Here is an 18,808-nt window from a genome sequence, read left to right as displayed (position 1 = left end):
TGAAGGCGGCGGTAACATGCTCGGTAACCGGGGCGGGTCCATGTGTGATGGAGCTGGGCGTGGGCTCCCCCGCTCCTCATCCCCGCTCTCCTCTCTCTGTCTGTGGGAGCACATTGTTCAACGCGGGCTCGGTTCACCCACAGAGCCCAGGAACTCTCCGGCGCATTGTACCCAGTGAAAACGCAAAAATCGCTGCCCGAGCTGGGAAGGAGAAGACGAAGAAGCTGCGGGAGATAACTGGAGACGACGGGGGAAGCAACAAAAACACACACACACACAAAAAAAAGAAAAAACCAAACCAAGAAAATTGAGTTTCCTCTTGAAAGATTTTTCCTCCTCCCCGGTGGTGGACCGAGCAAACGTCGCTAATTAGACCCCTGCTTGTTGTAAGTATGCCGGGCACATTCCTATCCGCCGTGGCCCTGTTGGCTCGAATACATGTCGGCTGTTTTAAATAACGACCCTCTGTGTGTTGTGTGTGTTTTTTGTGTGGGTACATTTGGAGATGACTGCGGGTTTAAACGTGTTAAGCTAGCTGCCTTAACGTTTGTATTCACGCCCCGGCGTTAACGCTAGCCACACAACCCCAATGCTAGCGCCTGCACCCATTCACTACACGTATCACGGAATATATGTGATTTATAAATATTGATCCCACATTGTGTTGTTTTGTGTCGGGGTCCCTGTTGATAGCCAAGAGGCATTTGGGTGGAGGAACTGAACCCATGGAGGGACTCTCATTAGCCCGCTGTGGATTTTTTAAAATATATTTTCCGTCTCATGTTGATAATCGAAAGTGAACGCACTTAAAAATGAACACGTCCACCACCACCAGAAGGCTTCGTTTCGGTGTGTGTGTCCCCCGGGCGGAGACCGTGTTGAGTGCGAGGCTGCAGCCGCCGACAGTGTCCACTCACACGGGCAGGGTGACGCCCCGTCACACCGAGTCAAACCGAACGTATCACTGCGGAAGTCAGATTCCATTACAAGGCGCTTTATGAAGCTGACGGGGATCCGGGTCGTGCTCCGGAGGATGGTGCAGCTGCGTGAAGAGTGAAAGCGAGGAAAAGAAAGCGGTCGGCCCGTCGGTCAGGTTCCAGCCATGACACAACAACAACACGATAGATTCATCCCCCCCGAGCTGACAACAGGCTACGTCGTTGTGTCCATTGTGTTGTCAAATCGACTTAAACTAAAAGTAGAATCCAATCTTAAGTTGGGGTCCTCATTGAGAATCAGTCAGAGTGTTCTGCATGTTGTCTTTTCTGGCTTTTAGTTTTACTACATTTTTTTTGCATAACTTATTTTAGCAACTCATTGTAAAAATACGAAAGTAGAACTAAAATCAAAGCAATGAGTGTTTTGTTCCTTTTTTGGCTTATAATTGTCACTGGCTGGTTCATGTCCTATCTTATTTTATCCACTGTCTCTTATTATAGCATCATTTTTGAGAAAATGGCATAGAGACACATAATGTGAATCTGGCTCACAACCTGCACCCGACACACCACAGGACAGCAAGAAGCATATCTGACATGGATTTGTATCAACTCTTTAGTGATTGAAAAGAAAGCACTGATGTGTCATTGGCCATCAGTCAGATTACTGCCATAGTGGCTGCTACACAAAACAATTAATTCATCCCTAGCTTACAACAGTGTTTTTCAGAATCCATTTTGTTATCAACTCATTATAAAAAGTAGAACTAAAACCATCTAAGTGAAGGCTCTCATAGAAAACAAAGTAAAGTGTGTTCTGTTACATTTTTGGCATTTAATTGTCACTGACGGATTCATATCTTATTTTATCAAGCTTAACATCACTGTTGCTTATTATAGCATCATATTTGAGAGACATGTTGTGGCGAGCTTGCATGGAAGAACATGGATTGGGACAAATATTTCCATTTTTGGTGCACGCCCTGAACCCCATATTCCACAAGACAACAAGAAGGATGTCTGACATGAATTTCTACTCTGGAAAATGTTACAAGTTCTTTACAGTACAGCTTCACCATTCACAGTTTCACACATCTGTGTGCAGGGTCAATGTTTTGGGTCAGTATCTTTCCCGAAGACAGTTTGGCAAGCAGAGTAGGGTAGGCAGGGATCAAACCGGCAACCTTCTGGTTACTGAACGGCCTGCTTGATCTCCTGAGGCATAGCCGCCCAAATTCACCCCAATATCCCCGTAGCAGATAGTTAATCATTTATTTTAATGTATTAGTGTGGTATTCAGTAGACTGAGGTCAAAAGATGGATTTTGTCACCATATTTATAACTGCAATGGAAATACTATCTGTTATTGTGAAGTCTAATGAGGACTTAGAGGGACTTGAAATAGGTGATTACGCAAGAAAAACGTTCAATGCACACAGACGATACTTGTTCTCTTTTGAGCCCTCAATTGCAAGCACTAACTTTTTTTTCAAAATTATTCAGAGCTTAAACCAAAATATTAATAAAACTTCTGCTTTTTGGTATATTAATGTTTTAGTTATTGCAATTCCAGAGAATAATGGTTTAGATTGTATTGCCATCAAAGGTAGAAATGTTAACACTTTTATATTAAGTCTCTCTGTAGTCTACAGATGGGAGGGGATTCGATTCCATCAAGGAAGACCAGTGTTTGTCGTTTGAGTTTGACGTCAGCTTCTGTGGTTCTGAGTCAAGGCAGCTGGAAAACAGCTGGAGACAGTCCATGTAGTGATGGAGGTGTCATGTTGATCTGTTGTCCTCTTCTCGGAGCAGCTGGAGCCCGAGTGGTGTCCAGGTGAAACCCAAAGCAAGAGTTGCTCTTGTTAGTTGCTACTTCAATACTGCTTTCACAAATCTAGTTCATGTTTACATGTGAGGAGATGGCAATTTTTGTTTACATGACCCACAGTATGATTTCTGTGGCCCTCTGTGCTTTCACATGCACTCAAACACAACTTGACAAGTTTTACTCATTCCTCCGACTGCAGCAAAAACACAACAACAACAAAAGACGACCACTGATGAGTTTCGGGGTGTTTGGTGTCGGATGATAAGCCTCATGGCTCCTCTAACTGGCAGGCCTTTGTGTGGAGGTCAGCTGACCTTTTCATCTGTGCTGCTGCCGCCACCATCTCACCCAGCCCAACAGGCTAAAAGGATGACCCAGTGTGGAAAAGGTCACACAGACCCCAGTGTCTTTTAAGAGCAACTTGTTTAAGTGTGCGGATGTATTCTCTCAATATACTCGGGTTCAACTGAGGTTCCCTATGAGCAAAACTACAGGAGGCACTGTCTTAGATAAGTATTAAATGGGTAGTCCTGTTAAAAATGTGTTATAATCTAACTGGATTTATCACATACACCTAATGATTAATAATTACTTCACTTACTTTTGTTTCATTGGCCTCCGAGAGCAGAACAGTGATTCCCCGGCTGCTTGTCAACACTTATGCTTGGATGCTGTTTAGGAGGATGATGTCATTGGAGAGCTCCAGGAGGGTGCGGTGGGGTATCGGGGCTCTATGATGGGTCTTGGAGTCTCAGTATTCGACCGTGATACCTCCCTAGAGAGGGTCTCCTTACCATCACCGCTCCATTAAAAATCTATTATCTCTGCAGTGGGCATGTGGCTCTGCCAGTATGGATACTTTAACCAATTAAGCACTTAAATGGGGAGCAGCATGCATGTCGGGGGAAGACAGCCGTTTGTGTGCCCTCCTTCTTGCATCATGACATGTAAAGTGATGGAGCCCGTTTTCCAGGGTACACAGAATCACAGAAAAAAAGTCAGGAGATTTTTTTTATTGACTTTTTCATTATTGATTTCCTTACTTATTTTTCAGTTTCCAGGGCGACTCCCTCCCTTCTGTGGTTTGCTGTGCCCTTGGCATGTAGTAAGAGTAGCCTTGTTGCTCCTTTGCTCCCCCCGCCCCAGCCACTCTCCTTCCATCACCTCTCTCGCTGCTCTGTGCTCGCACCCTCCGTAAGCTGTCATGTAAGATTATCCTCTAGGTCCAAGCGGGGCTCTAGGGTTTCAAAATGAACTGTTAATTTTCCCAGGCTGGAGGTGGCATGCTATAAATAACTCTAAACACAGACATACTGTGTAGTCCTCTGTGATCAAGAGGGGCGCAGCCATGCAAAGATGTTGGGGACCAACTTGTAGACAAGTCTGCAGCCATTGCCTGTTTCAGAGTCTTGTATATAAACAGCGGGAGAATGTGCAGAATTTTTGATAAAGGAAAATAGAGCATAGTGAGACATCATTGTAGTTGTGTGCATCTTTTTACTAGTTATTGTTATGAGTGCTTGTTCATGTGTGCACATGTTATTCGTGACCTCATCATTTACAATGTAATATAATAGAGGAGTAAACGGGGGTTATGGCAATGGGACAGGATAGCATCTGAGTGCACAGAACAAAAGAACTTTGACAAAAAGTTGCTTAGTCCTCGTATTTGGATAAAATCCTAAAAAAAATTGATTTTCCTTTTCTCTATCTACATAAAAGACAACAAGTGTGTCTGAGAGAGCGAGAGCATGTCTGTCAATGATCATTTTTCATATTAATTTCCATATGTGTGTGTGTGTGTATTATTAATCAGCTGCAGACGTGGCCTAGTTTGAGAGGAGATGGAGGGCTGTCTTGTTTTGCCTCCTCCAGTCTTGTGGTGGTGGGCATGAGTTGAATCTGCATTTTAGGCTGTTTATTCCACACGCTTGGCAGGTGTACACTCGAAATCTGATTATGGAGATGGGACGCTATAACCAACCACGTCAGAGAGCGATGGGTGTTTGTGAAAGGGCAGGTGTCAGTTTCATTTTGTTTTTATTTGTTTACGCATCCCACTCTTTCCATCATTACAACTCACCATTTTAATTGTCTGTTTTTATTGGCATAAAAGTTCGTAAGAAAAAGCGACTATTGAGGGAAGAAGTGAATATTACTAATACCACTGGCTTGTTAGTGTCAGATGAATTAATGCGTGGGGAATTCCTGGTCAGAGTATGTTCAAGCATGTGTTGATGTGTTAGCGTGAATTTTGGAAAGAAGGTTCAAGACCTTATCAACCAAACTGGGCTTGTAATGGTATTGGCATCCTTTTTTCAAATGGCATGTGTAAGCTGTCTTATACTGGCAAGGGAAATCTGATGGACATTTAATCAGTTAATTAGGAAAAATAGCAGCAGAATAATTGATCATGAGAAGGATTTAATTTGTGTCATGTTTCTGATTTGAACATGTGGTTCCTGACGAGTCCTGATTTAAATTCCTCCCCTGCCTTGAGCTTGTTGCCCCCAGTGGCCGAAGGTGTTCCAGCATCTGGCTGCCCTGCACCAGTCTCGCACAGCTGCTGTTTATTTGTTTAGAGCAGGTTCTGAGCGGCAACGCTGGCCCTGCGGCTCCACACGGTCTCTGTACTCCGGCCAGGGAAAGCAGCACTGTGTACCAGGTTGATTTATTTACAGTGAGGGAAAAGCAAGCCAAATGTTTGGTCACAGGATTGAGGGGTCAGGATATTTCCCTCCCTGTTGTGCTTGAAAATTATAGACACAGGTTTATTTTAAAGGCAAACCGCTGTTTAAATTGTTGAAGGGCCTTCAAAGCTACCTGTTACATTGAGGCGAATGAAGCAAAGGTTTGTGGGATCAAGGATGTGTCGCTGGAACACGTATGTGTGTCTGTGACTGAATGTGTGCAGCTAAATGGCCGTGTCTTCACTTAACCAGTCTGCTTTTCCTGTCAATCATTACCACAAGTGAGCCAGTCTAAGTCTTGGCTAATCTTAGACTGCTGCAGCAGAGTTGCACACAAATAACCCAAACAGAGGTTTTTACAGAGGTGCGCACAGTTTCTGTTAACAACCAGAAACAAAATCACTAGCAAGTCCGTTACTTAATCCCAGGACTGAAAGAACTTTATATGTTTACTTTGCATGTTTTACTTAGACAAAAGTTCCAGCTCGTCTTGAGTGAGCTACATGTGATGCATCTTATCTTTGGGATGACAGTTGGTACCCTGAAGAATTCAAAGAAAAAAAGCGTTTGTGACCTGAGGTGCTCATGAAATCCTGACAGATTGATAATACACTGTAGCAGGTGGTGCTGGTTGGTGTTTTTCCTCTGCAGCTCACCTCAGGAACATTCAGCAAAGTGAGACACTGTCAATGAGCTGTGATGTTAAACCCAACGTGACCTTTTCATTACTCTGAACCGTAAGACATGAGAAAGTCAGCTTTTGAGGAATGTAGGGCGTGTTGGGTGTTAGGGTGGTTTCTTGTTAAAGTTATGGCCGCATGCTGTCAAAATAGAGTAGTGTAAAAACATCTGGAGCAGAGTCTTTGCTCGCTACTGTCAAAACAGAAAGTGAAATTCAACTGCCACTTGAGTTATTTTTAGAGATACAGGAATTCCCAGTGATTTCCTGTATGCCATTGGAGGTAATACATAATATTAAGGCTGCACAGTTATTTGTTCAATAATAATTTGGCCAATACAATAACTGTGGCAGGTTCCTGCAGTTGCTATGGGCCTCCAACTTACTTTACTTGTGGCTGGCTGTAGGTTTGGTCACACTAGTTCTGGCTTGCATTGAATTCAGTATTGTGAAAGTCTTGTTGTCGCCTAAGCAATGACTCATCGTGTCCTCCGCTGGGCTGCTGGTGTCCGGTCATGTTAAGGTCATAGTTTTTTTTCTGCAAATAAGTTGAGTCACACTTAGCCACTGTATGTAGTGGAAACACCCATATGACTACACTCTACCAGTTGACGCAACATGCCTGGAATTTCACTGGCCAGCAGTGTTGCGGGGTGCTCGGTGTATTTGTGTACCTTTTTGTGGGCTTGTGTCCATGCATGTTTATACTTGTGTGCTTCCAGCTTACTCGACAGTTTAAAATGATAACACAAATACCACAAGCTTTTCTGCAAAATTCCCACATTTACTCAGGACACCTCGTCGACGTCATATATTTTAAGAATACACATCTGAAACTGAAATGCCCCAAATTTACCATTACTTAGCTGAATGTTGCATTTCAATGCAAAAGTTAAAGCAGGGTAAATAGGGTTAGAATGACAGCTGACTCTAAAGCATTTGAAATATTTTGTTGTCACTAAATTTGGGAGATTGTGTGTCTCCATTTCAGACATAAAGATTTGCTGTGTTTATCTCTAAGTGATCCCCCAATGTCAGAAGCTGATATTAAATGCTTTAACAAAACTATTTCCTGAAATATATATCAGAAGGGTTCCCATTATTAGTTTTTTTTTTTAATTATTTAGCAGAACTTTGTATTCCAAAATTGTTCAAAATGCAAATGTTAATTTTACCTCAATGTAGGAACTGCTTTACTTTATCGTTATCGTTTTCAAATACCCAAGGTCCATACATTCCTGTTTAAGGTATTGTTTCCCCGTGTAAGTTTTACCTTCAGAAAATAGACATCACTTATTGTTTCTCAAGAGACTGACATGTTTCTTTAATAAAATGCTTTGACTTATGCTTGGGGTTTTGACTAGACCTATTAAGTGCGCTCAGTGGGTCCACAGAGGGCAACCGAAGGTACACCTGGAGGCCTCTTTTAGGCCTCTTGTTCTGTTGCTGTGGATCAATCCCTCTGTAATAACCGGGGAAAAGCGACCACTAACATGGCACACAGCAAAAACCCAACGTTGTTGGCAATAGGGAACTGATTCATTATTTAAATTATTATTGAAATGGTGATGTGCAGGTACTCCAAGGTATACATCGTTTTAGTGCTTTTAAAAAATTCTATTCAGTGATATTTTGTAACAGCAGTGTGTTTTTTGTTTTCTTGTTATCTGACAGCACTGGCTCTGGTGTCTATCACCTTCGGTTCAAAAGAGACATGAGTAATGTGAAGCCTGAGTGATGAGGATCAGTCTGCCTGTGTCATGCCCCTCCTCTCTCTCTCTCTTTCTCCCCCCCATCATTCCCTCTCATAAATACACACACTCTGCTGCTAACACTGAGCGGGAGAGGATTGGAACATTGAGTACCTTCAGCACATTTTTCACATTCCCCTTTGAGGGTCTCAACCTCAGCCCCCACTACAGACACACACACACACATAAACCACTAATGTTTCTCACCACTAGGCAATAATGGCTACATATATTTGTTGTCGGTACAGGTGGCTTTGAGCTGCATCACGGCAGAAAATATCTGTGTGTATGGGTGGTTCTGATAATGTGTGTGTCTATGTTTTATTTTTGTCAGTGTGCTAACCTGCACCTTCTCCCTTTCTTCTCTCCAGCAGTGGTGCGTGTGGTGAGCAGCAGCGGAAAAGATGACGGAGTATAAGCTGGTGGTGGTGGGAGCTGGAGGCGTGGGCAAGAGTGCACTCACCATCCAGCTCATCCAGAACCACTTTGTGGATGAATATGACCCCACCATAGAGGTGCGGTCCTCTCCTGCATGTTCTACACACTGTTCTTGTTGAGGGCCTCAGAAGGGTTGGGCATTTTCTTTAAAAAAAAGTTCCTTCCTGCCAAACCCATGTCACTGCTGAACAATATTGTGTAAACCCTGAGACAGCTCAGTCTAAACTAAGTTAATATAATTTGATAAATGTAATTCTTCCAAATGGTCAGGCTGGGATGCAATTTCAAATTTTGTTTAAAGACGAAGTATTTACACTGCCCTTCTTTGTCATTTTGGTGTTTTCATGAAAATAGGACATTGCAGAGAGTAGAGGGAATCCAGTGAGACTGTTTTCCCCTCTCTTTTCTCTCCTGGATATCCTCTGTCTCCACTCTCTCCCTCTCTTTCTCACCACGCCTGCCTCTGGCCAGACAATGTCCTTTTTGTGTATTTGCATTCCTGGCCCCTATGCTCTAACAAACAAAGGGACAGCACTCCATGTTTTTGTGGCTGTGTGTTGGAAGGCTAAACATTGGCTCGGATACCCTGATCCTCTGATCTCTTTATGGTCATTTGACCCGGAAGAGAACAGGTAGTTGAAAACAGATATAAACCTAATACATGTGATCATCAGTGGAGGTCCCACAGTTGACTCAAATCCCACCTTATCTGTTTTATGTCAGATTTCTGAGGATTGCTAATTCACACAGTTCACTGTTGTCTTCACCACCTCTAAGCTGCTTTCAGAAATGCACTGAACTCTGGATAATTTCTGACGGATATCCAGAGCATTTCTGAAAGGGGCTGTATGTGAGAATGCAAAGGTCTGTGAGTTGACATTCTCCAGAGTTTATCAGCCAGTGTCACACATGACAGATGCTAAACTAAAGAATACAAATATCTCAGGATAAAAAGCAGGAGCTATACATGAAAAAGATATCGATACCTGCAGAATCTCCTGGTGCATTTTTCAAACTGGAAAAGTTGTTCCGTCTTTTTCCTGCAGGACTCGTACCGGAAACAAGTTGTGATTGACGGGGAGACCTGCCTGTTGGACATCCTGGACACTGCAGGTCAGGAGGAGTACAGCGCCATGAGGGACCAGTACATGAGGACAGGGGAGGGTTTCCTCTGTGTCTTTGCCATCAACAACACCAAGTCTTTTGAGGACATTCACCAGTACAGGTGTGTACGTGCGAAAGAAAGACGCAGAGCAGAAGCCGTCACAAGTTATGAGACAAAACATTGTTATTGAGCAGGATGTGATCTACTGGCGAGGTAACAGACCAGTCATGATGGGGTTCAGACACAGAATCCTTTCTGTTCTCCTGTAAGGTTCAGTGCAGAGTGTGTGTGTGTGTGTGTGTGTGTGTCAGAGGGACTCCCGTTAGGCTCTGGAGGGAGAGGGGTGTGTATCCGTGTGTGTGCCAGCTCTCTGCAGCAGTGGGTTGATGTCATGCTGTAGCGTTTAACACGGCTTAGCCCCCAACTGAAGGATTACAGCATGAAGCCAATGAAATCGATCCTGACTCAATTAGAAGAGCGGGGAGAGGTAGCACTCCCAAGGACAGGGAAGGAGAAGTGTGTGTGTGTGTGTAGATGGAGATGACAGTGTGTTCTCTATCTTTGCCTTATTCTGTCTCTCTCATCACATCCGACACCCACTTGCCAGTCATGCACAAGGCGAGTGAGACGCTGAGTATTTACTTTGCCATCTCCTCTACAGTTTTTGCAGTGTTTATTACACACCAGTTGTTTGACTTTCTGCCATTGCAGCTTAGCCTGTTCTGGCCACAGCTTTAACACAACTTTTAGTGTCTCTGTGCAGTCTGTGAAAGCATTCATGGATCTTGGGCTGAATGCTAGAATAAGTGCTGGCCCAGTTGGAGTTATTTAAATATCTGCCGTCAATTTTGTGCACCTGGAAGAGGGTATCATGTCTGCTCTGACGGTGGTTATAGCAGCATCAGCAGTGTTGACTGCAGATGGGCTGGGTTCGCTGTGGTGGATGCATCCTGCTGCACTGTGGCTGAGGGAGAAAGGACTGAGCTGATTGATCTGACCCACTCCTCTCGCTCAGTTCCCCCTGGCTGCCTGGCATTTGGCGCTGGCTGCTGTAATGATGAGGTAATGCTGTTCGCAGCCTGCCTGTTGTCCATCCCTCCCTCCCTTCCTCTCCGGCTCCCTCCTTCAGCAGTGCAGCACAGCCCAGCACCAGCGGGCCCTGGGTCTTCCTCAGGGTCCTAGAGCTCCCTTGGTGGTTAGCTGCTGTTGTTTAGGAAACTGGGAGGTTTCCAACCCAGAGAGATGTCACTGTGATTAAATCCAGCGCCAAGATAGGCGAAGGAAATTGCATTCATTTTGCAAAATGAAACTCCTCATCACATTTTCCTGTTTTTGAAAACCACAGAGAACAGATTAAACGTGTAAAGGACTCAGATGATGTTCCCATGGTGCTTGTCGGAAACAAATGTGACCTCCCAGCACGCACGGTGGACACGAGGCAAGCCCAGGAACTCGCCCGCTCCTACGGCATCCCTTACATCGAGACCTCTGCCAAGACACGACAGGTAGGTGGTGAACCAGAAGCACACTCATGGAGGCATCTCACTCTTTCTCCGTCACACACAAACAAAGCTATAAACTTCCAAATTTGCCCAATTTTTCCCACCATCCCTCACAAATTCTAAATATCCAGATTTTATGGATACTCCACTCAATAAATGTCCTGGTATAAGCCATGTCAAATATGTTATTTTGTCCATTTGTCTGTCTGAGTTATGTATCCACGCACATGAAGAGCAGAGAAAGGCCCCACGGTGTGATGTGATTTGTGTTGCTGGGAACATTTTATTATGCCGCAGGCAGTGACTCATAGCCAGGTTACCTTGGTTTGAGAACAGAGCTACAGTATTTGAAAGGCCTTGTAAAGTCACTGCACAGCTCCCACTCTCACACTTGTAGGTACATACAGTCATTCATTCATTCAGAAGCTAGATTACACAAAAGAACTAGGCGATAACTTCAAGATATAATTTATTGATTGAGGGTGTCTGAAATTATCAGGATTGCCATCGTAATGTTGCGATAACTCTGGATTGTTAGCGTGCTCGACCTGTGATTTACCAAAAATGTCCAGATCTTGCTGAAGCTGTTTTTTGTTTTTGTGTCTGTGTGTGTTTGCAGGGAGTGGAGGATGCCTTCTACACACTGGTCAGAGAGATCAGACAGCATAAACTGAGGAAGCTGAACCCACCTGACGAGAGCGGTCAGGACTGTATGAGCTGTCGCTGTGTGGTATCGTGATGCAGGTGAGACATTTCTCCCAAAAACCTTTTGTGTGCCTTGTCTCAAAGTTTTCTGTACAGTATGTCTTTGTTTAAACATCGTATAAATCACATGTAAAAAGAAAAACCTTTAATATCTCGGGCGCCAAATCAAAAGTCTAAAACCTAAGCATCATTTGAAAACACCCACCTAAAACCTGTGATTTCTCAGGAGCTGTCAGATTGCCAATGTTTAAAAAAAACTGAAGCAGATAGAGACAAATTAGCTCAAACATTTGGCTTTTATTGTAAGTCATTGCCTTTTCCCTTAAGTTGTGGAAATGTTTTGAAAGAACCAATAAAGCTGACAATCTTGCAGAAATTCCTCCACCAACATGTCTCTTCCCCACTGAGCCTTGGTCAGCAGGCACATCCTCGTAAATAAAACACTAATGTAGTCTGTCTGTAATTGTCTGAAACGCAACTTTTAAAACGTCTCTGATTGCATTTGGGTTTTCAATGAATCCCAACGTATTTCATCAGGTCACATTCTTGAAAACAATGAAATTACGTTAATCATTCACTTAAGGAAGAATCATGCATTCGTTGCTCCTGTTGTTAAAGCTTTATACACATGTTGCACCTCAGTAACAACAACCTAACTAACTTCTGTCCGCCTCTTGTGTCCCCAGCTGACAGTTGGACGTTGAGAATAAATGCTACAGCGCGTAGTGGCAGCATGGACTTAAAGGCAGGAAGATAAAAACAACTCAATGATGAAATATAAACTTTTTCAAAAAGAGGACGATTGAAGCAAAAACGCTCTCGAGGAAACCACCAGAGCTGACTGAACCATAGACCCTGTTATGGAAAGGAGGATTTTGGGATTGTTGCCTATTAAGTGGCTGGCCGAACAAGCCTGGTCTGCTCCCTTTTTTTGTTTCTTTTTGGTCCACTCGTCGACCTGTGAGCAACACCACTAATGACTCTTTGTCAACTCCAGTGCGGCCTCGCTGGGTAGCTCCACACGTTTTCTGCTAACTTATTGTTTTCAGTCTCAACACTGGTCTTAAAGGGGGCGTCACCAACCGCCCTCCTACATTTGCCTAATCCCGCTCCCCTTTGCCTGACCACTGGAAGGACCGACTGACTGAAATGGAAAGGACTGGAATTGACAATTAGTTACCCTAACAGCTCTTACAAGATTTTTCATCTCCACCTGACTCCAACTGCCTCTGGTTTCCCCCGATTGGCTTCGTCATACTGATTACCGGGGGTGGAGGTTGACATGGGAACGACTATTATTTGTCATTGTTGTTTAACAGTTAGCCTAGCGGTAAAAGTCTTTTTGATTTTGATTTTTGATATGGAACATTTTTGGTGATTGGAGGATTTTGAAAGTCCCTGAGCACTATGTGAGCGAGGGTGTTCGTTTCCAACAATGCCTGGTTTGACTTTTTTTTTCCAAGACTGGCCTGACATAGAAGTTCTTTTTCAGGGTAGATATCTCAAATGGAAAATATAGAGATAGATGAATTTCAAGAATTCAGCTGCCCTCTCTCCTCGCAGATGTTTCTTTGCTAAGAGTTGTCTTTGTGAATTAATAATAATAGTAACAGCTAGTGTACGTAGGTTCTGGTGCAATAGGATTCTTAACTGTCCAATGAACACAAAGTATTGGGAATAAACCACCTCTCATGACTACTTATTTTCCTGTTTCACTTCGGTTGAGGGGGCGAGAGGTACAGTGCATGAAAGTGTAGTTGTCATCATTGCAGTTGCAGGAGAGGCTACCTGTAGATATGGATAAACGCAGATTGTGGTGTTGGGTGACTTTCTTTCCAGCTTTCTTTCCAGCAACTGCAGAGCGTGTATAACTTATTTGCAACATGATGATTACAGTTAGTTTTTAGATTTTCCAAGGATCGCTCCTTGTGGTTAATAAGGCTCAGGATAAGGGGTGTGGGGGGGGTCCGATAAGGGTCTCCTCAGTCCTGGGACAGTCCTGGAAACCAGGGCTACGGATGTCACCAGAAAGCTTCGCAGGGCGTAATGCACAAGTCCTGCCTCACTTCAGTTTTTCCCTCACGCCACTCTATCCTCAAAACTACTCCTCTGTCACTGCAACCTCAGCTCTTCAAAGACACAAATACAAGTCAGGTGCTAATCATGTCACAACCATATATTTATCCTCTATATGTAGGGCTGTTGTGCATAGTAAGCGGTGGATGTTGGGTTATCATAGCTTTGCTTCTTCCTTTTTGTTAACACTGACTATCTCGTTGCTCTCCACAACTGCATTAACTTGCTGCCTGAATGAAAAAAAGATTGCTCTGTGTTCACTTGGCCTTATGTTATCTAGTTTGTACCTCATGTGTGCAGCAGGCTCTACCTGAGATGATTACCATGTTCTGGTTGCTGCATTGTTTTGTTCATGTTTTATTGTGTGCAACTGAAAAACGATATAGAGGTGTGTTGAGTTTAGACATGCACTGTACAGAAATTGAAAGACAGGACAAGCCCATAAAAACACTACACTGATTATTATTATTATTATTTTTAAATAGAGGGGTGGGGGGGGTTCTCTGTAAAAAGCATGTGAATGTGATCCTGTTTAACACGACTGAAAAACAAAACAAATTAAAGCAAATTCTTTCAGACAACGTCCAGTACAAGCCAAGTTGTCTTGCTCTCATGTCCATGGAGTTTTATTCCTGTTCCGTTGGAATATATGATGTTAATTAACACAAATTATAGCAGTTAATACACATTTAACTTTCACAGTTTTGAGAATTGGTCATGTGTAATAATGATCCAAACACTGGAGGCAGAAGATGTCAAATGTTATTTTGCCACTGCCTCATTCGAACAGAACTTTTATTTTGTATTGATTTTGTACAGGTGAAGTGATTCTTTTTCCATACATAACATTGCTTAAAAATATGACCAGTCTAGTTGATGTGTGGATGATAGTGGTCAAGTTGTTTTTTATGGGTTCATTTCTCTGCTTAGACGACAGATATGAACTGTGAATGTGTTGGAGTATTTAGATATTGTTTGCGAGAAGCCTTGTGTTAAAAAAAAATTACAATACTGAAACAATGCAGGAGTTGGTCCGTTTCTTTGGGGCTGTGTTCCCAACTTTTATTTTTCAACAGATGTAATCCAAAACTTTTAATGGAAGAAGAAGAAGAAAAACCCATAACATGTAGTGACAGTCCAAATAGCGGGCTTGTCCTCTCCCCCGTCGACCTCTAAACAAAACATTCATAATAAAACCATAGAATTCCAAAAAGATCTATGCATTCAAATTCCCATCACATTAGAATATCAGCGTCATGTTTCCACGGTGATACTCTAGCCAGCAGACCACAAGTATATGTGTCAGAAAACCTGGCGAGCATGACAACGACTGTACGGACCACTGGGAGTTTTGCACAAGGAATACAGTGTGCTCAAGGGCTCGTTTCTCCCCCTTGCAAACTGTGGAGTGGAGGCGTGGAAGGAATTTGTGAAAATGTCAACTGTTTAGCTATTTAAGATGTATTTACTCTTTAAAAAAAAAATGTGGCAAATGTATTGCAGGACAGGAATAAAGATGTTAAAGATGAAACCGTGTCTTGAACTTTCAACCGTCACACGTCACAACAAGTTCCCCTCTAATTTAAGATTTGCTGCCACCTACAGGCTGTTTTGTGTATTGTTTTTGAGAGTATTAACAACCAAGACAGATACTTTTATTTATTGATTTTTTTTTTTTTTTTTACAAAAATGGCTTAACTGATTTCCCATACAGCATAAATAATAGATTCAGAAAGGTATTGTCCCTGCTTGCCTGGCAGGATCGTATTGTACGGGTTAAATTGTATCAACACAATGTGGGAGGTACAGGGCGTGATGAAGGTTCAGAGGACGCTCGTAAATCTTGTGTTTGCACATTAGTTTTACCGTCAGCAGCAATGATCACAGGAGATTTTACTGTTGATTGTACATTTGAACTGGGCCCACCTATCTTACTTTGAAACTTAGCAAAACATTTATATATATATGGACAAAAAATTTGATTCTCTCCCCTTACGTCCTAATTGACTAAAGTTTGTTTTATCCAACTTAATAGGGGCCTTGGTATTGGCTCAATATTTGGTAGATATTTGTCTCACTTCACTTTAGTGTATAAGCAACTTCTGAGTTATTAAATGAAAACAACTAGTTCAACTTTGTTTCCCCCATATGGTTCCACTGGACTGCATTACTTTGATAGAGGTTAAAGGTTAATATATCCTTATTGATCTGCACTTTGCAATGATCCTTATCACTTTGGATTAAGTGTAAAGGTACAAACACATTAGCAGGGGGATCCTAGTATTTATCCTGTCCCAAGAAAACAGATCATAAATCATGAATATAGTCAAAGTAAAACCATGTTGGTTTGTTACTCCAACATTACACTGTGTCCCAGTCTGTTTGGTTTGATCCATGAAGCGCAGTTAATAGTTTTGAGGGCAGATGACGTGTGTGATGGTGAAGCTGCTCTGTCACTGGCTTTCAAGAGTCATAAAAGACGAGTGGTTGTCCATAAACCAGACAGACGGAGGCGAGGCGAGTGTTGTTGAGTGTCGATGATCCAAGGGATACAAAGTCAAAACCCTAACCCTAACCCTGTGGATGAATCGTGATCATGTCGTACAGCGAGGGCTCAATTAGGAAAATGCTGCCGAAGGTAAGAATGATCATCATCAATTGAAGCCAGAATGAATTCTCGTCAAACATAATTACTGAACTTTACGATTAAGTTTCTTTTTTTTTTTTAAGAATTATCTTCGCAAGCATGTGGCTCATGACATATTTGTTGCAACGACCAACTTCAAATGGCTGGTGCCCAGGATGGATGAATTTGGTGAGATGCAAAATAATTGTTTCTTATCTTATTAAACGTGAGATCATTTCAATTCATACGTAACGATGCACGTTGTTCTCATTTGCTTTGCACAGTTTATAATGATGGATCCATCAAGGACTTGATGAGTCTGACTGGAACCCTTCCTGTCGAATTTAATGGTAACAATCACTTTAATTTAGTAACTCAATAGAAACAAGTTCATTTTTTGGCATATTAATAACAACGCTGTAAATATGCCAGAGTAAACAAAGAGCCCTTGCTTTTACCTGGTGTAAAGTTGTCAGGCTGAAGTCAAATAACAAGTTACATATTTAAAACAGTTATTATTATATAGACCTTATCAATTATGTAAGATAAGGTATTTAGATATACATATATGCTGAGACAAATGTGAGCAGCAAAACGAAACAGCACACAAACACTAGAAAGGGCAGATACGAAAACGAGATAAATTTCAAACTGAAATCACTTGATTTGTAAAGTTAAACACAACTCTCTCTTGTTGTCGCACAAGACGCGTCCTACAACATCCCCGTGTGCCTGTGGCTCGAGGACAGCTACCCTCAGACTCCTCCTCTCTGCTACATCAAGCCCACACAAGACATGATGATACTCAGAGGAAATTACACCTCCAGCAACGGAGAAGTGGAGCTGCCTTACCTGGAGGACTGGAAGAGTGTGAGGAACACGAAACATGATCTCATATTCATTTACAGAGCTGCATTTTAAAATAAAAGAAACAGACAATGAGATCAGGATTACAGAGTGACACTTTATGGCGCTGCTACAGATGTGTGAATGTTCCTTGTCCTCCTGTCAGGGTGAGTGTGACCTCATGAGCCTCCTGCAGGTGATGCAGGTCGCGTTCGGAGACTGCCCTCCCGTGTGCATGCAGCCTCCCTCCGAGCCTGGACACGCCTCGTGTAAGTAACGCTCACACCGGAAGAGAAGTGAGGCGCCATGTTGATTCAAACCAACACAAACATCCCTGCTCCAGATACAAGCTCATGTTGATAAGACAGATCCCAGATCCATATCTAGGCCACCTCTTATTAGTTTAACCCCTCATAAATCTGAATGACTGAAATCCCCTTTCCCCTGTCCTTGTGTTTATGACTTTGTTATGATTGACAAGAATTCTTTTTTCTAGGCCAGCTGCAGTATCAAAGACAAGCAGAGGTTCTCTCAAGGGAAGATGGGAGCTCGTATCTGTCTCTACCCAGAGACGACGGTCCACCTTTCTTTCAAGCATATGAAACCAACTGTTAGTGTTCTCTGGAACGTGACGATCATTTGTGTAAAACCGGTTGTGTGTCTTATCCCGTGTTCAGTGTCAGATGGTATCCATTGATGGTTTTATAGTTCATGATTTTTAAGACAAATACTGCAATGCTGTGAATATTTTGTACGATTACGAGGGTAAAAAGCATCTGATGTTTTGAGATTTTTGTGTGTGTTTTTAAAAGCTGAATCACTTTGGCAGTTGTAAAACTGTGTTGAGAGACGTGAATTACTTTACTGGCGGCTCATAAAGCTGTGATTTCACTGCACCTGCTGTGACCTCGGCCATAAATCTTGTGGACTTTTGACCGGAGAAGAGAAGAGACTGTAATTCAAATCAAGGTGAAGCCTCATACGACAGTTTATTACAGAAGAGTCAGGCTTGTGCATTTGCCAGATGTTCTGTTTAAAAATCCACATCAACAACAACTTTTTGAATTCATTATACACTTTGGATGGCACTGAAAAAGAAACGGTGTTTATAGGAATACTTGTAAATAAAGTCTAATTCTTGTCAATAGGAATGAAGAAATAAACCCATTGTGTTTAGATATTCAAATCATTTTCAGCAAAGGTCAAGTTTTCTTTTACGCTTCAGCTGTGGTTCCATATTATATTCAGGGCTGAGCAATAAAACGATTATCACCGTATAATTTTCACCAACAGTAATACAATGAGAGTTTAATACGTGTCATTATGTTCATTATGTGAGCACAGTGAGGAGATGTAACGCCTAATTGATCATATTCAGATTTGAATAATGTTTTCTTGTTTATCAAAAGTTGGTCATTCTCTCACTCAGTAGCAACAATATGTCTTTAATCTGAGAAATCGAAATTTCACTTTAATAATTATTGATTTCAACTGCATAAAAACATTTATTGCAATATGTATTTTTGGCCATATTACCATGCCTTAATTAAATATTAGATATCTTCCTTTGGCTGCTAAACAAATTCACATTTACAAATGTCTAAATGGTGTTTTATTTTTTCAA

The 18,808-nt window shown here is 42.3% G+C and overlaps 2 protein-coding genes across 4 annotated transcripts; both read left to right on the top strand.

Moving 5' to 3' along the window:
* The first annotated feature begins 93 nt into the window (after positions 1-93).
* LOC133955259 (GTPase HRas) lies at positions 94-14,734 on the top strand. Of its 2 annotated transcripts, none has more exons than XM_062390004.1 (6): positions 94-386; positions 8,261-8,401; positions 9,371-9,549; positions 10,775-10,934; positions 11,551-11,675; positions 12,323-14,734. In XM_062390004.1, exons 2-5 carry the CDS (start codon positions 8,291-8,293, stop codon positions 11,668-11,670), a joined length of 570 nt encoding a protein of 189 aa, XP_062245988.1. In that variant the 5' UTR covers positions 94-386; positions 8,261-8,290; the 3' UTR covers positions 11,671-11,675; positions 12,323-14,734. The 2 variants fall into 2 exon arrangements, with proteins under 2 accessions (XP_062245988.1, XP_062245987.1); XM_062390003.1 differs by having other exon boundaries at positions 8,258-8,401.
* Positions 14,735-16,218: 1,484 nt separating this feature from the next.
* Positions 16,219-18,370, top strand: zgc:123278 (uncharacterized protein LOC641569 homolog). Of its 2 annotated transcripts, none has more exons than XM_062390901.1 (6): positions 16,219-16,350; positions 16,443-16,527; positions 16,623-16,688; positions 17,045-17,208; positions 17,351-17,453; positions 17,686-18,370. In XM_062390901.1, the coding sequence occupies exons 1-6, from the start codon at positions 16,309-16,311 to the stop codon at positions 17,784-17,786; spliced, it is 561 nt and encodes a 186-aa protein (XP_062246885.1). In that variant the 5' UTR covers positions 16,219-16,308; the 3' UTR covers positions 17,787-18,370. The 2 variants fall into 2 exon arrangements, with proteins under 2 accessions (XP_062246885.1, XP_062246884.1); XM_062390900.1 differs by having other exon boundaries at positions 17,681-18,370.
* The last annotated feature ends 438 nt before the right edge of the window (positions 18,371-18,808 follow it).

The sequence above is a fragment of the Platichthys flesus genome, chromosome 6 (genome assembly GCF_949316205.1).
Source record: "Platichthys flesus chromosome 6, fPlaFle2.1, whole genome shotgun sequence".
In the NCBI taxonomy this organism is placed as follows: domain Eukaryota; kingdom Metazoa; phylum Chordata; class Actinopteri; order Pleuronectiformes; family Pleuronectidae; genus Platichthys; species Platichthys flesus.
The sequence above is the reverse complement of the archived record's forward strand: the minus strand, read 5'-3'. Positions and strand labels throughout refer to the sequence as shown.

What these genes read in the sequence shown, in the direction of transcription:
- LOC133955259 (XM_062390004.1), top strand. Translation starts at nt 8,291, where the DNA reads ATGACGGAGTATAAGCTGGTGGTGGTGGGAGCTGGAGGCGTGGGCAAG. An exon ending in GAGGACATTCACCAGTACAG is followed by an intron (nt 9,550 to 10,774) that starts GTGTGTACGTGC and finishes TGAAAACCACAG; the next exon opens with AGAACAGATTAAACGTGTAA. An exon ending in CCTCTGCCAAGACACGACAG is followed by an intron (nt 10,935 to 11,550) that starts GTAGGTGGTGAA and finishes GTGTGTTTGCAG; the next exon opens with GGAGTGGAGGATGCCTTCTA.
- zgc:123278 (XM_062390900.1), top strand. Translation starts at nt 16,309, where the DNA reads ATGTCGTACAGCGAGGGCTCAATTAGGAAAATGCTGCCGAAG. An exon ending in GCCCAGGATGGATGAATTTG is followed by an intron (nt 16,528 to 16,622) that starts GTGAGATGCAAA and finishes TGCTTTGCACAG; the next exon opens with TTTATAATGATGGATCCATC. An exon ending in CGAGCCTGGACACGCCTCGT is followed by an intron (nt 17,454 to 17,680) that starts GTAAGTAACGCT and finishes TCTTTTTTCTAG; the next exon opens with GCCAGCTGCAGTATCAAAGA.